At 50.7% G+C, this 12,500-nt stretch overlaps 2 protein-coding genes across 2 annotated transcripts in view; both read right to left on the minus strand.

Annotated features, from left to right (window-relative positions):
* Positions 1-482: 482 nt before the first annotated feature.
* Positions 483-896, minus strand: LOC138865149 (craniofacial development protein 2-like). Its single transcript, XM_070134525.1, has one exon. The coding sequence runs from the start codon at positions 894-896 to the stop codon at positions 483-485; it is 414 nt and encodes a 137-aa protein (XP_069990626.1).
* A 1,022-nt stretch (positions 897-1,918) lies between these two features.
* Positions 1,919-12,500, minus strand: part of LOC138865150 (mucin-2-like) — an 11,222-nt gene continuing 640 nt past the window's right edge. The window contains exons 2-18 of the mRNA XM_070134527.1: positions 12,070-12,405; positions 10,855-11,990; positions 10,241-10,803; positions 9,866-10,129; positions 9,264-9,390; positions 8,842-8,970; positions 8,584-8,700; positions 7,940-8,511; positions 7,586-7,909; positions 7,019-7,555; positions 6,375-6,617; positions 6,037-6,163; positions 4,366-4,484; positions 3,788-3,914; positions 2,827-3,105; positions 2,288-2,532; positions 1,919-2,236 (exon numbers count right to left, since the gene is read on the minus strand). Of these exons, the coding sequence (XP_069990628.1) occupies positions 1,919-2,236; positions 2,288-2,532; positions 2,827-3,105; positions 3,788-3,914; positions 4,366-4,484; positions 6,037-6,163; positions 6,375-6,617; positions 7,019-7,555; positions 7,586-7,909; positions 7,940-8,511; positions 8,584-8,700; positions 8,842-8,970; positions 9,264-9,390; positions 9,866-10,129; positions 10,241-10,803; positions 10,855-11,990; positions 12,070-12,405 (5,563 nt within the window). The remainder of the gene's footprint in view (positions 2,237-2,287; positions 2,533-2,826; positions 3,106-3,787; positions 3,915-4,365; positions 4,485-6,036; positions 6,164-6,374; positions 6,618-7,018; positions 7,556-7,585; positions 7,910-7,939; positions 8,512-8,583; positions 8,701-8,841; positions 8,971-9,263; positions 9,391-9,865; positions 10,130-10,240; positions 10,804-10,854; positions 11,991-12,069; positions 12,406-12,500) is intronic.

A 12,500-nucleotide genomic window follows, 5' to 3' on the forward strand; every position in this document is an offset into this window, starting at 1 on the left:
CAATCCTACTTGCTTCACTCCTTAGCCTTGCATTTCTCCTCTTCTTAGTCATATCCCACGTTTCTTCCGACATCCACTTCTTTCTCCTAGCTATGCGCCTTCTGATCGTACAGTCTGCGGATTCCTTCAAAACCTTCTCCACATCACCCCTTTTATCATCAGCATTCCTCTCCTCCTCCTCCAAAGCTTCCAACGCCACAAACCTATTCCTACACACCCATTTAAAATCCTCCATTCCCTCTCCGTCCCTCCTAAGCAAATCAATATCGTACCTGCACACCCTAGCATTCCCTTTCTTTTGACTTTAGTTGATGATCACTGCCAACATCACTCCTCGTTTTACACAAACATCCAACAAAGAACTCCGATGCCTCCTACTGGTGGCAATGGGATCAATTGAATTATTGTACTTGCCGCAAGGCGAAATCCACGTAGTGTTGTGTATGTCGAAGTGTTGAAAAAGTGTGGCCCCGATGCCCAAATCATTTGCTAAACAAAACCCCAAATCTAATGCCATTTTCCTTCATCCTACTTCCAGCCCCCAACTTCCCCATACATTTCTCAAACTCTTCGTTAGACCTTCCCAAAACTGCGTTGAAGTCACCAGTGCACAGCAGAATTTCAAGCCTGGCGATTCTTCCTAATGCATCCTGTAACTTCCCATAAAAATCATCTTTCATGTCATCGGGCGCATTGTTTGTAGGTGCGTAACAAACCAGCTTATTGATGTTGCCGTGCTTTGACTTCAACCTCGCATGAAGCAGGCGCTCATCAGTAGGTTCCCACTCATTTAACGCTTTCTTTGCATTACGACTAACTGCCAAGCCAACCCCTTGATAGCGCAAGCCATCCCTTCTACCAGATATCAACAAACTCACTCCATCCTCCAAATTCATTCCGTCTCTTCCAAGCAGTCACGTCTCGTGTCACAGCACATACGTCTAAATCGTATTTTTGAAAATTAGAGACCAATTCCTCAATTATTCCTTCTAGTCTCAGTGTTCTTACATTCCAATTTTCAATCTTTATTGCCGTTTTCGCACTAATAAATCTATTTATAGATCGTGTTTCTTATCACCCCTTGCCCACTTAAGGGCTGCACGGGACTTGGGGCCATATTTTCATCTTCTGAATTCATCAAGGTTTCTTTGGCTAGATAAATGGACGCGCACACACACACACACACACACACACACACACACACACACACACACACACACACACACACACACACACACACACACACACGCACACACACACACACACATACACACACACACACACACACACACACACACACACACACACACACACACACACACACACACACACACACACACACACACACACACACGCATATATATATATATATATATATATATATATATATATATATATATATTTTTTTTTTTTTTTTTTTTTTTTTTCATGTCTATATATATACATACACACACGCACATATACACACATTTATATACATGAAAAAAAAAACACAAACATACGCAAAATAAAAGGAGAAAGTAAAATATCTAATTAATTTCCAGTGAAACAAACAAACAATCAAACCAATATTTATAATATATATCCCTCTTCCTCCTCCTCCTCCTCCTCGTCTCCCTCTTCCTCTTTCTTCCACCTCCTTCCTTTCTCCCTGGTCCTCCTTCTCCTTCTCCCTTCTCCTTATTGCTCTTCCTCCCCTTCCTCCTAACCTTATTCCTCTTCCTCCTCCCCTTCTTCTTCTTGTGTCTCTTCCACTTCTGATTCTCCATCTTTCGATATTTACCATCAAATAATTTTGTCAATTATCATTGTCATCAATATCATCATTAACGTCATAATCAATGTCATTATCATCATCATTATCATAATTTATTTCATTTATTTATTTTCCTTTGAAATGGTCTCTAGGTCAGGAATCTCATCCACCAGATTTTATATATTTTTTAGCTTGGAGAGGTAAAAAGTCGGATTCACAAACTGGGGTGGTGATGCACTTAATGGCGTTGGTGATGCACTTGGTGACTGTGGTGGTGATGGTGATGCACCTGGTGCCTGTGGTGGTGATGCTGGTGACTGTGGTGGTGACGGTGATGCACTCAGTGGCTGTAGTAGTGATAGTGATGCACTTGGTCGCTGTGGTGGTGATGTTGGTGACTGTGGTCGTGATGTTGAAGCACTTGGGGGCTGTGGTGGTGATGGTGATGCATTTGGTGGCTGTGGTGGAGATGGTGAAGCACTTGGTGACTGTGGTGGTGATGTTGGTGACTGTGATGGTGATATTGGTGACTGTGGTGGTGATTGTGATGTACTTGGTGACTGTGGTGGTGATGTTGATGACTGTGATGGTGATGTTGATGACTATGGTAGTGATGCATTCGGTGGCTATGGTGGTGATTGTGATGCACTTGGTGACTGTGGTGGTGATGTTGGTTACTGCGGTGGTGATGGTGATGCACTTGGTGGTTGTAGTAGTGATGGTTACTGTGGTGGTGATGTTTGTGACTGTGGTGGTGATGGTGATGCACTTGGTTACTGTGGTGGTGATGTTGGTGAGTGTGATGGTGATGTTGGTGACTGTGGTGGTGGTGTTGGTAACTGTGGTGGTGATGTTGGTGACTAAGGTGGTGGTGTTGGTGACTGTGGTGGTGATGGTGACTGTGGTGGTGATGTTGATGACTGTGGTGGTGATGTTGGTGACTGTGGTGTTGATGTTGGTGACTAAGGTGGTGGTGTTGGTGACTGTGGTGGTGATGGTGACTGTGGTGGTGATGTTGATGACTGTGGTGGTGATGTTGGTGACTGTGGTGGTGATGTTGGTGGCTGTGCTGGTGATGTTGATGACTATGGTGGTGATGCATTCGGTGGCTGTGGTGATGTTGGTGACTGTGGTGGTGATGTTGGTGACTTTGGTGGTGATGTTGGTGACTATGGTGGTAGTGTTGGTGACTGTGGTGGTGATGTTGGTGACTGTGGTGGTGATGTTGGTGACTGTGGTGGTGATGTTGATGACTATGGTGGTGATGCATTCGGTGGCTGTAGTGGTGATGATGATGCATTTGGTGACTGTGGTGGTGATGTTGGTAACTGTAGTGGTGATGTTGGTGACTTTGGTGGTGATGTTGGTGACTGTGATGGTGATGTTGGTGACTGTGGTGGTGATGCATTCGGTGACTGTGGTGGTGATGTTGGTGACTTTGGTGGTGATGTTGGTGACTGTGGTGATGATGTTGGTGACTGTGGTGGTGATGGTGACTGTGGTGGTGATGTTGGTGACTGTGGTGGTGATGTTGGTGACTGTGGTGGCGATGTTGGTGACTGTGGTGGTGATGTTGATGACTATGGTGGTGATGCATTCGGTGGCTGTAGTGGTGATGGTGATGCACTTGGTGACTGTGGTGGTGATGTTGGTAACTGTGGTGGTGATGTTGGTGACTTTGGTGGTGATGTTGGTGACTTGATGGTGATGTTGGTGACTGTGGTGGTGATGCATTCGGTGGCTGTGGTGGTGATGGTGATGCACTTGGTGACTGTGGTGGTGATGTTGGTGACTTTGGTGGTGATGTTGGTGACTGTGATGGTGATGTTGGTGACTGTGGTGGTGATGCATTCGGTGACTGTGGTGGTGATGGTGATGCACTTGGTGACTGTGGGGGTGATGGTGATGCACTTGGTGACTGTGGGGGTGATGGTGATGCACTTGGTGACTGTGGGGGTGATGGTGATGCACTTGGTGACTGTGGGGGTGATGGTGATGCACTTGGTGACTGTGGGGGTGATGGTGATGCACTTGGTGACTGTGGGGGTGATGGTGATGCACTTGGTGACTGTGGGGATGATGGTGATGCACCTGGTGACTGTGAGGGTGATGATGATGCACTTGGTGACTGTGGGGGTGATGGTGATGCACTTGGTGACTGTGGGGGTGATGGTGATGCACTTGGTGACTGTGGTGGTGATGGTGATGCACTTGGTGACTGTGGTGGTGATGGTGATGCACTTGGTGACTGTGGTGGTGATGGTGATGCACTTGGTGACTGTGGGGGTGATGGTGATGCACTTGGTGACTGTGGGGGTGATGGTGATGCACTTGGTGACTGTGGGGGTGATGGTGATGACCTTGGTGACTGTGGTGGTGATGGTGATGCACTTGGTGACTGTGGGGGTGATGGTGATGCACTTGGTGACTGTGGGGGTGATGGTGATGACCTTGGTGACTGTGGTGGTGATGGTGATGCACTTGGTGACTGTGGGGGTGATGGTGATGCACTTGGTGACTGTGGGGGTGATGGTGATGCACTTAGTGACTGTGGGGGTGATGGTGATGCACTTGGTGACTGTGGGGGTGATGGTGATGCACTTGGTGACTGTGGGGGTGATGATGATGCACTTGGTGACTGTGGGGGTGATGGTAATGCACTTGGTGGCTGTGGGGGTGATGGTGATGCACTTGGTGACTGTGGGGGTGATGGTGATGCACTTAGTGACTGTGGGGGTGATGGTGATGCACTTGGTGACTGTGGGGATGATGGTGATGACCTTGGTGACTGTGGGGGTGATGGTGATGCACTTGGTGACTGTGGGGGTGATGATGATGCACTTGGTGACTGTGGGGGTGATGGTAATGCACTTGGTGACTGTGGGGGTGATGATGATGCACTTGGTGACTGTGGGGGTGATGGTAATGCACTTGGTGACTGTGGTGGTGATGGTGATGCACTTGGTGACTGTAGGGGTGATGGTGATGACCTTGGTGACTGTGGGGGTGATGGTGATGCACCTGGTGACTGTGGGGGTGATGGTAATGCACTTGGTGACTGTGGTGGTGATGGTGATGCACTTGGTGACTGTGGGGGTGATGGTGATGCACTTGGTGACTGTGGGGGTGATGGTGATGCACTTGGTGACTGTGGTGGTGATGGTGATGCACTTGGTGACTGTGGGGGTGATGGTGATGCACTTGGTGACTGTGGTGGTGATGGTGATGCACTTGGTGACTGTGGGGGTGATGGTGATGCACTTGGTGACTGTGGGGGTGATGGTGATGCACTTGGTGACTGTGGGGGTGATGGTGATGCACTTGGTGACTGTGGTGGTGATGGTGATGCACCTGGTGACTGTGGGGGTGATGGTGATGCACTTGGTGACTGTGGTGGTAATGGTGATGCACTTAGTGACTGTGGGGGTGATGGTGATGCACTTGGTGACTGTGGGGGTGATGGTGATGCACTTGGTGACTGTGGGGGTGATGGTGATGCACTTAGTGACTGTGGGGGTGATGGTGATGCACTTGGTGACTGTGGGGGTGATGGTGATGCACTTGGTGACTGTGGGGGTGATGGTGATGCACTTGGTGACTGTGGGGGTGATGGTGATGGACTTGGTGGTTGTGGGGGTGATGGTGATGCACTTGGTGACTGTGGGGGTGATGGTGATGCACTTGGAGACTGTGGGGGTGATGGTGATGCACTTGGTGACTGTGGTGGTGATGGTGATGCACTTGGTGACTGTGGGGGTGATGGTGATGCACTTGGTGACTGTGGGGGTGATGGTGATGCACTTGGTGACTGTGGGGGTGATGGTGATGCATTGATGACTGTGGGGGTGATGGTGATGACCTTGGTGACTGTGGGGGTGATGGTGATGCACTTGGTGACTGTGGGGGTGATGGTGATGCACTTGGTGACTGTGGTGGTGATGGTGATGCACTTGGTGACTGTGGTGGTGATGGTGATGCACCTGGTGACTGTGGGGGTGATGGTGATGCACTTGGTGACTGTGGGGGTGATGGTGATGCACTTGGTGACTGTGGTGGTGATGGTGATGCACTTGGTGACTGTGGGGGTGATGGTGATGCACCTGGTGACTGTGGGGGTGATAGTGATGCACTTGGTGACTGTGGGGGTGATGGTGATGCACTTGGTGACTGTGGGGGTGATGGTGATGCACTTGGTGACTGTGGGGGTGATGGTGATGCACTTGGTGACTGTGGGGGTGATGGTGATGCACTTGGTGACTGTGGGGGTGATGGTGATGCACTTGGTGACTGTGGGGGTGATGGTGATGCTCCTGGTGACTGTGGGGGTGATGGTAATGCACTTGGTGGCTGTGGGGGTGATGGTGATGCACTTAGTGACTGTGGGGGTGATGGTGATGCACTTGGTGACTGTGGTGGTGATGGTGATGCACTTGGTGACTGTGGGGGTGATGGTGATGCACTTGGTGACTGTGGTGGTGATGGTGATGCACTTGGTGACTGTGGGGGTGATGGTGATGCACTTGGTGACTGTGGGGGTGATGGTGATGCACTTGGTGACTGTGGGGGTGATGGTGATGCACTTGGTGACTGTGGGGGTGATGGTGATGCACTTGGTGACTGTGGGGGTGATGGTGATGCACTTGGTGACTGTGGGGGTGATGGTGATGCACTTGGTGAGTGTGCGGGTGATAGTGATGCACTTGGTGACTGTGGGGGTGATGGTGATGCACTTGGTGACTGTGGGGGTGAAGGTGATACACTTGGTGGTTGTGGTGGTGATCTTGGTGAATGTGGTGGTGATGGTGATGCTCTTGGTGACTGTGGTGGTGAAGGTGATACACTTGGTCGCTGTGGTGGTGATCTTGGTGAATGTGGTTGCGATGGTGATGCATTCTGTGGCTGTGGTAGTGATGTTGGTGACTGTGGTGGTGATGTTGGTGACTGTGGTGGTGATGTTGGTGACTGTGGTGGTGATGTTGGTGACTGTGGTGGTGATGTTGGTGACTGTGGTGGTGATGGTGATGCATTCGGTGGCTGTGGTGGTGACGGTGATGCATTCGGTGGCTGTGGTGGTGATGTTGGTGACTGTGGTGGTGATGTTGGTGACTGTGGTGGTGCTGTTGGTGACTGTGGTGGTGCTGTTGGTGACTGTGGTGGTGCTGTTGGTGACTGTGGTGGTGATGTTGGTGACTGTAGTGGTGATGTTGGTGACTGTGGTGATGATGGTGATGACCTTGGCGACTGTGGTGGTGACTGTGATGCATTCGGTGGCTGTGGTGGTGATGTTGGTGACTGTGGTGGTGATGTTGGTGACTGTAGTGGTGATGGTGATGCATTCGGTAATTGTGGTGGTGATGGTGATGCATTCGGTGACTTGGTGATGATGGTGATGCACTTGTTGGCTGTGGTGGTGATGTTGGTTACTGCGGTGGTGATGGTGATGCACTTGGCGACTGTGGTGGTGACTGTGATGCATTTGTTGGCTGTGGTGGTGATGTTGGCGACTGTGGTGGTGATGGTGATGCACTTGGCGACTGTGGCGGTGACTGTGGAGCACTTGTTGGCTCTGGTGGTGATGTTGGTTACTGCGGTGGTGATGGTGATGCACTTGGCGACTGTGGTGGTGACTGGGATGCACTTGTTGGCTGTGGTGGTGATGTTGGTTACTGCGGTGATGATGGTGATGCACTTGGCGACTGTGGTGGTGACTGTGATGCACTTGTTGGGTGTGGTGATGATGTTGGTTACTGCGGTGGTGATGGTGATGCACTTGGTGACTGTGGTGGTGATGGTGATGCACTTGGTGACTGTGGTGGTGATGTTGGTTACTGCGGTGGTGATGGTGATGCACTTGGTGACTGTGGTGGTGATGGTGATGCACTTGGCGACTGTGGCGGTGACTGTGAAGCACTTGTTGGCTGTGGTGGTGATGCTGGTTACTGCGGTGGTGATGGTGATGCACTTGGCGACTGTGGTGGTGACTGTGATGCACTTGTTGGCTGTGGTGGTGATGTTGGTTACTGCGGTGGTGATGGTGATGCACTTGGCGACTGTGGTGGTGACTGTGATGCACTTGTTGGGTGTGGTGATGATGTTGGTTACTGCGGTGGTGATGGTGATGCACTTGGTGACTGTGGTGGTGATGGTGATGCACTTGTTGGGTGTGGTGGTGATGTTGGTTACTGCGGTGGTGATGGTGATGCACTTGGTGACTGTGGTGGTGATGGTGATGAACTTGGCGACTGTGGCGGTGACTGTGAAGCACTTGTTGGCTGTGGTGGTGATGCTGGTTACTGCGGTGGTGATGGTGATGCACTTGGCGACTTTGGCGGTGACTGTGAAGCACTTGTTGGCTGTGGTGGTGATGTTGGTTACTGCGGTGGTGATGGTGATGCACTTGGCGACTGTGGTGGTGACTGTGATGCACTTGTTGGGTGTGGTGGTGATGTTGGTTACTGCGGTGGTGATGGTGATGCACTTGGTGACTGTGGTGGTGATGGTGATGCACTTGTTGGGTGTGGTGGTGATATTGGTTACTGCGGTGGTGATGGTGATGCACTTGGTGACTGTGGTGGTGACTGTGATGCACTTGTTGGCTGTGGTGGTGATGTTGGTTACTGCGGTGGTGATGGTGATGCACTTGGTGACTGTGGTGGTGATGGTGATGCTCTTGGTGACTGCGGTGGTGATGGTGATGCATTCGGTGGCTGTGGTGATGTTGGTGACTGTGGTGGTGATGGTGATGCACTTGGTGACTGTGGTGGTGATGGTGATACATTCGGTGGCTGTGGTGGTGATGTTGGTGACTGTGGTGGTGATGGTGATGCATTTGGTGACTGTGGTGGTGATGGTGATGCATTCGGTGGCTGTGGGGATGTTGGTGACTGTGGTGGTGATGGTGATGCACTTGGTGACTGTGGTGGTGATGGTGATTCGCTTGGTGACTGTGGTGGTGATGGTGATGTACTTGGTAACTGTGATGGTGATGATGATGCACTTGGTGACTGTGGTGGTGATGGTGATGTACTTGGTGACTGTGGTGGTGATGGTGATGCACTTGGTGACTGTGGTGGTAATGGTGATGCACTTGGTAACTGTGGTGGTGATGGTGATTCGCTTGGTGACTGTGGTGGTGATGGTGATGTACTTGGTAACTGTGAAGGTGATGGTGATGCACTTGGTGACTGTGGTGGTGATGGTGATGCTCTTGGTGACTGTGGGGGTGATGGTGATGTACTTGGTGGCTGTGGTGGCGATGTCGGTGACTGTGGTGGTGATGTTGATGACTATGGTGATGTTGGTGACTGTGGTGGTGATGGTGATGCACTTGGTGACTGTGGTGGTGATGGTGATTCGCTTGGTGACTGTGGTGGTGATGGTGATGTACTTGGTAACTGTGATGGTGATGATGATGCACTTTGTGACTGTGGTGGTGATGGTGATGTACTTGGTGACTGTGGTGGTGATGGTGATGTACTTGGTGACTGTGGTGGTGATGGTGATGCACTTGGTAACTGTGGGGGTGATGGTGATTCGCTTGGTGACTGTGGTGGTGATGGTGATGTACTTGGTAACTGTGAAGGTGATGGTGATGCACTTGGTGACTGTGGTGGTGATGGTGATGCTCTTGGTGACTGTGGGGGTGATGATGATGCACTTGGTGGCTGTGGTGGCGATGTCGGTGACTGTGGTGGTGATGGTGATGTACTTGGTGACTGTGGTGGTGATGGTAATGCACTTGGTGACTGTGGGGGTGATGGTGATGCACTTAGTGACTGTGGGGGTGATGGTGATGCACTTGGTGACTGTGGGGGTGATGATGATGCACTTGGTGGCTGTGGTGGTGATGGTGATGCACTTGGTAACTGTGGTGGTGATGGTGATGCACTTGGTGACTGTGGTGGTGATGGTGATTCGGTTGGTGACTGTGGTGGTGATGGTTATGTACTTGGTAACTGTGGGGGTGATGGTGATGCACTTGGTGACTGTGGTGGTGATGGTGATGCTCTTGGTGACTGTGGTGGTGATGATGATGCACTTGGTGGCTGTGGTGGCGATGTTGGTGACTGTGGTGGTGATGTTGATGACTATGGTGGTGATGTTGGTGACTGTGGTGGTGATGTTGGTGACTGTGGTGGTGGTGACTGTGGTGATTATGGTGATGCACTCAGTGGCTGTGGTGATGATGGTGATGGACATGGTGGCTGTGGTGGTGATGTTGGTTACTGTGGTGATGATGTTGATGCACTCAGTGGCTGTGGTGGTGATGGTGATGGACTTGGTGGCTGTGGTGGTGATGTTGATGACTGTGATGGTAATGTTTGTGACTGCGGTGGTGATGGTGATGCACTTAGTGGCTGTGGTGGTGATGCACTTGGTGGCTGTGTTGGTGATGTTGGTTACTGTGGTGATGATGTTGATGCACTCAGTGGCTGTGGTGGTGATGGTGATGCACTTGGTGGCTGTGGTGGTGATGTTGGTTACTGCGGTGGTGATGGTGATGCACTTGGTGACTGTGGTGGTGATGTTGATGACTGTGATGGTAATGTTTGTGACTGCGGTGGTGATGGTGATGCACTTAGTGGCTGTGGTGGTGATGCACTTGGTGGCTGTGGCGGTGATGTTGGTTACTGTGGTGATTATGGTGATGCACTCAGTGGCTGTGGTGGTGATGGTGATGGACTTGGTGGCTGTGGTGGTGATGTTGGTTACTGCGGTGGTGATGGTGATGCACTTGGTGACTGTGGTGGTGATGTTGATGACTGTGATGGTAATGTTTGTGACTGCGGTGGTGATGGTGATGCACTTAGTGGCTGTGGTGGTGATGCACTTGGTGGCTGTGGCGGTGATGTTGGTTACTGTGGTGATGATGGTGATGCACTTGGTGGCTGTGGTAGTGATGTTGATGGCTGTGGTGGTGAAGGTGATGCTCTTGGTGACTGTGGTGGTGGTGCATTTGGTGACTGTGGTGGTGATGGTGATGCTCTTGGTGACTGTGGCGGTGATGCACTTGGTGACTGTGGTGGTGATGGTGATGCACTTGGTGACTGTGGTGGTGATGGTGATGCACTTGGTGACTGTGGTGGTGATGGTGATGCACTTGGTGACTGTGGTGGTGATGTTGGTGGTTGTGGTGGTGATGGTGATGAACTTGGCGGCTGTGATAGTGATGTTGGTGTCTGTGGTGGTTATGGTGATGCACTTAATGACTGTGGTGGTGGTGGTGATGCACTTGGTGGCTGTGGTGGTGACGACTGTAGTGGTAGTGAGTGTGGTGGTGATGCCTTTCGTGATAGTGGCTTTGGTGGTGATGACTGTAGCGGTAGTGGCTGTGGTGGTGATGCCTTTAGTAGCGGCAGTGGCTGTAATGGTGATGACTGTAGTGGTAGTGACTGCGATGGTGATGACTTTAGTGGTATAGTCTGTGGTGGTGATGACTGTAGTGGAAGTGACTTTGGTGGTAATGCCTTTAGTGGTAGTGGCTGTGGTGGTGATACCTGGAGTGGAAGTGGCTGTGATGGTGATGACTTTAGTGGTAATGGCTGTGGTGACGACGACTGTAGTAGTAGTGGTTGTGGTGGTGATTTCTATAGTGAAAGTGGCTGTGGTGATGACTTTAATGTTAGTGGCTGTGGTGGTGATGACTTTAGTGGTAGTGGCTGTGGTGGTGATGCTATTAGTGGTGGTGGTGATGACTGTAGTTGTAGTGGTTGTGGTGGTGATAAATATAGTGGAAGTGGCTGTGGTGATGACTTTAGTGGTAGTGGCCGTGGTGGTGATGACTGTAGCGGTAGTGGCTGTGTTGACGACGACTGTAGCAGTAGTGGTTGTAGTGGTGATATCTATAGTGAAAGTGGCTGTGGTGATGACTTTAATGGTAGTGGTTGTGATGGTGATGCCATTAGTGGTGGTGGTGGTGATGACTGTAGCGGTAGTGGCTGTGTTGACGACGACTGTAGTTGTAGTGTTTGTGGTGGTGATATCTATAGTGAAAGTGGCTGTGGTGATGACTTTAATGGTAGTGGCTGTGAAGGTGTTGACTTTAGTGGTAGTGGCTCTGGTGGTGATACCTGGAGTGGAAGTGGCTGTGATGGTGATGACTGTAACGGTAGTGGCTGTAGTGGTGACGACTGTAGTGGTAGTGGTTGTGATGGTGATGACTATAGTGGTAGTGACTGTGGTGGTGATACCTGGAGTGGAAGTGGCTGTGATGGTGATGACTGTAGTGGTGGTGCTGTGTTGGTGATGACTTTAGTGGTAGTGGCTGTGGCGGTGATCCTTGTAGTGGAAAAGTCTGTGGTGGTGATGCCTACAGTGGAAGTGGCTGTGATGGTGATGACTGTAGCGGTAGTGGCTGTGATGGTGATGACTGTAGTGGTGGTGCTGTGTCGGTGATGCCTTCAGTGGTAGTGGCTGTGGCGGTGATGACTGTGGCAGTAGCGGCTGTGGCGGTGATGCTTGAAGTGGCAATGGCTGCGGTGGTGACGACTGTAGTGGTAGTGGCTGTGGTGGTGATGATTATGGTTGTAAGACTGTGGTGGAGATATCTGTAGCAGTATTGGCTGTGGTGGTGACGACTAGTGATAGTGGCTGTGGTGATGATGTCTGTAGTGGTAGTGCTGTGGTGGTGATGACAGTATTGGTAGTGGCTGTGGCCATTTAGGCAATAATTTAAATTTCGCTTAGAAATAGCTCATGAATTTCAGAATTAAACATCACTGATAAAGCTTCATCTTCAATGTTC

This window comes from Penaeus vannamei, chromosome 20, assembly GCF_042767895.1.
Source record: "Penaeus vannamei isolate JL-2024 chromosome 20, ASM4276789v1, whole genome shotgun sequence".
Lineage (NCBI taxonomy): Eukaryota > Metazoa > Arthropoda > Malacostraca > Decapoda > Penaeidae > Penaeus > Penaeus vannamei.

Coding starts and splice junctions, on each gene's coding strand:
- LOC138865149 (XM_070134525.1), bottom strand. CDS start 896: ATGAATTTGGAGGATGGAGTGAGTTTGTTGATATCTGGTAGAAGGGAT.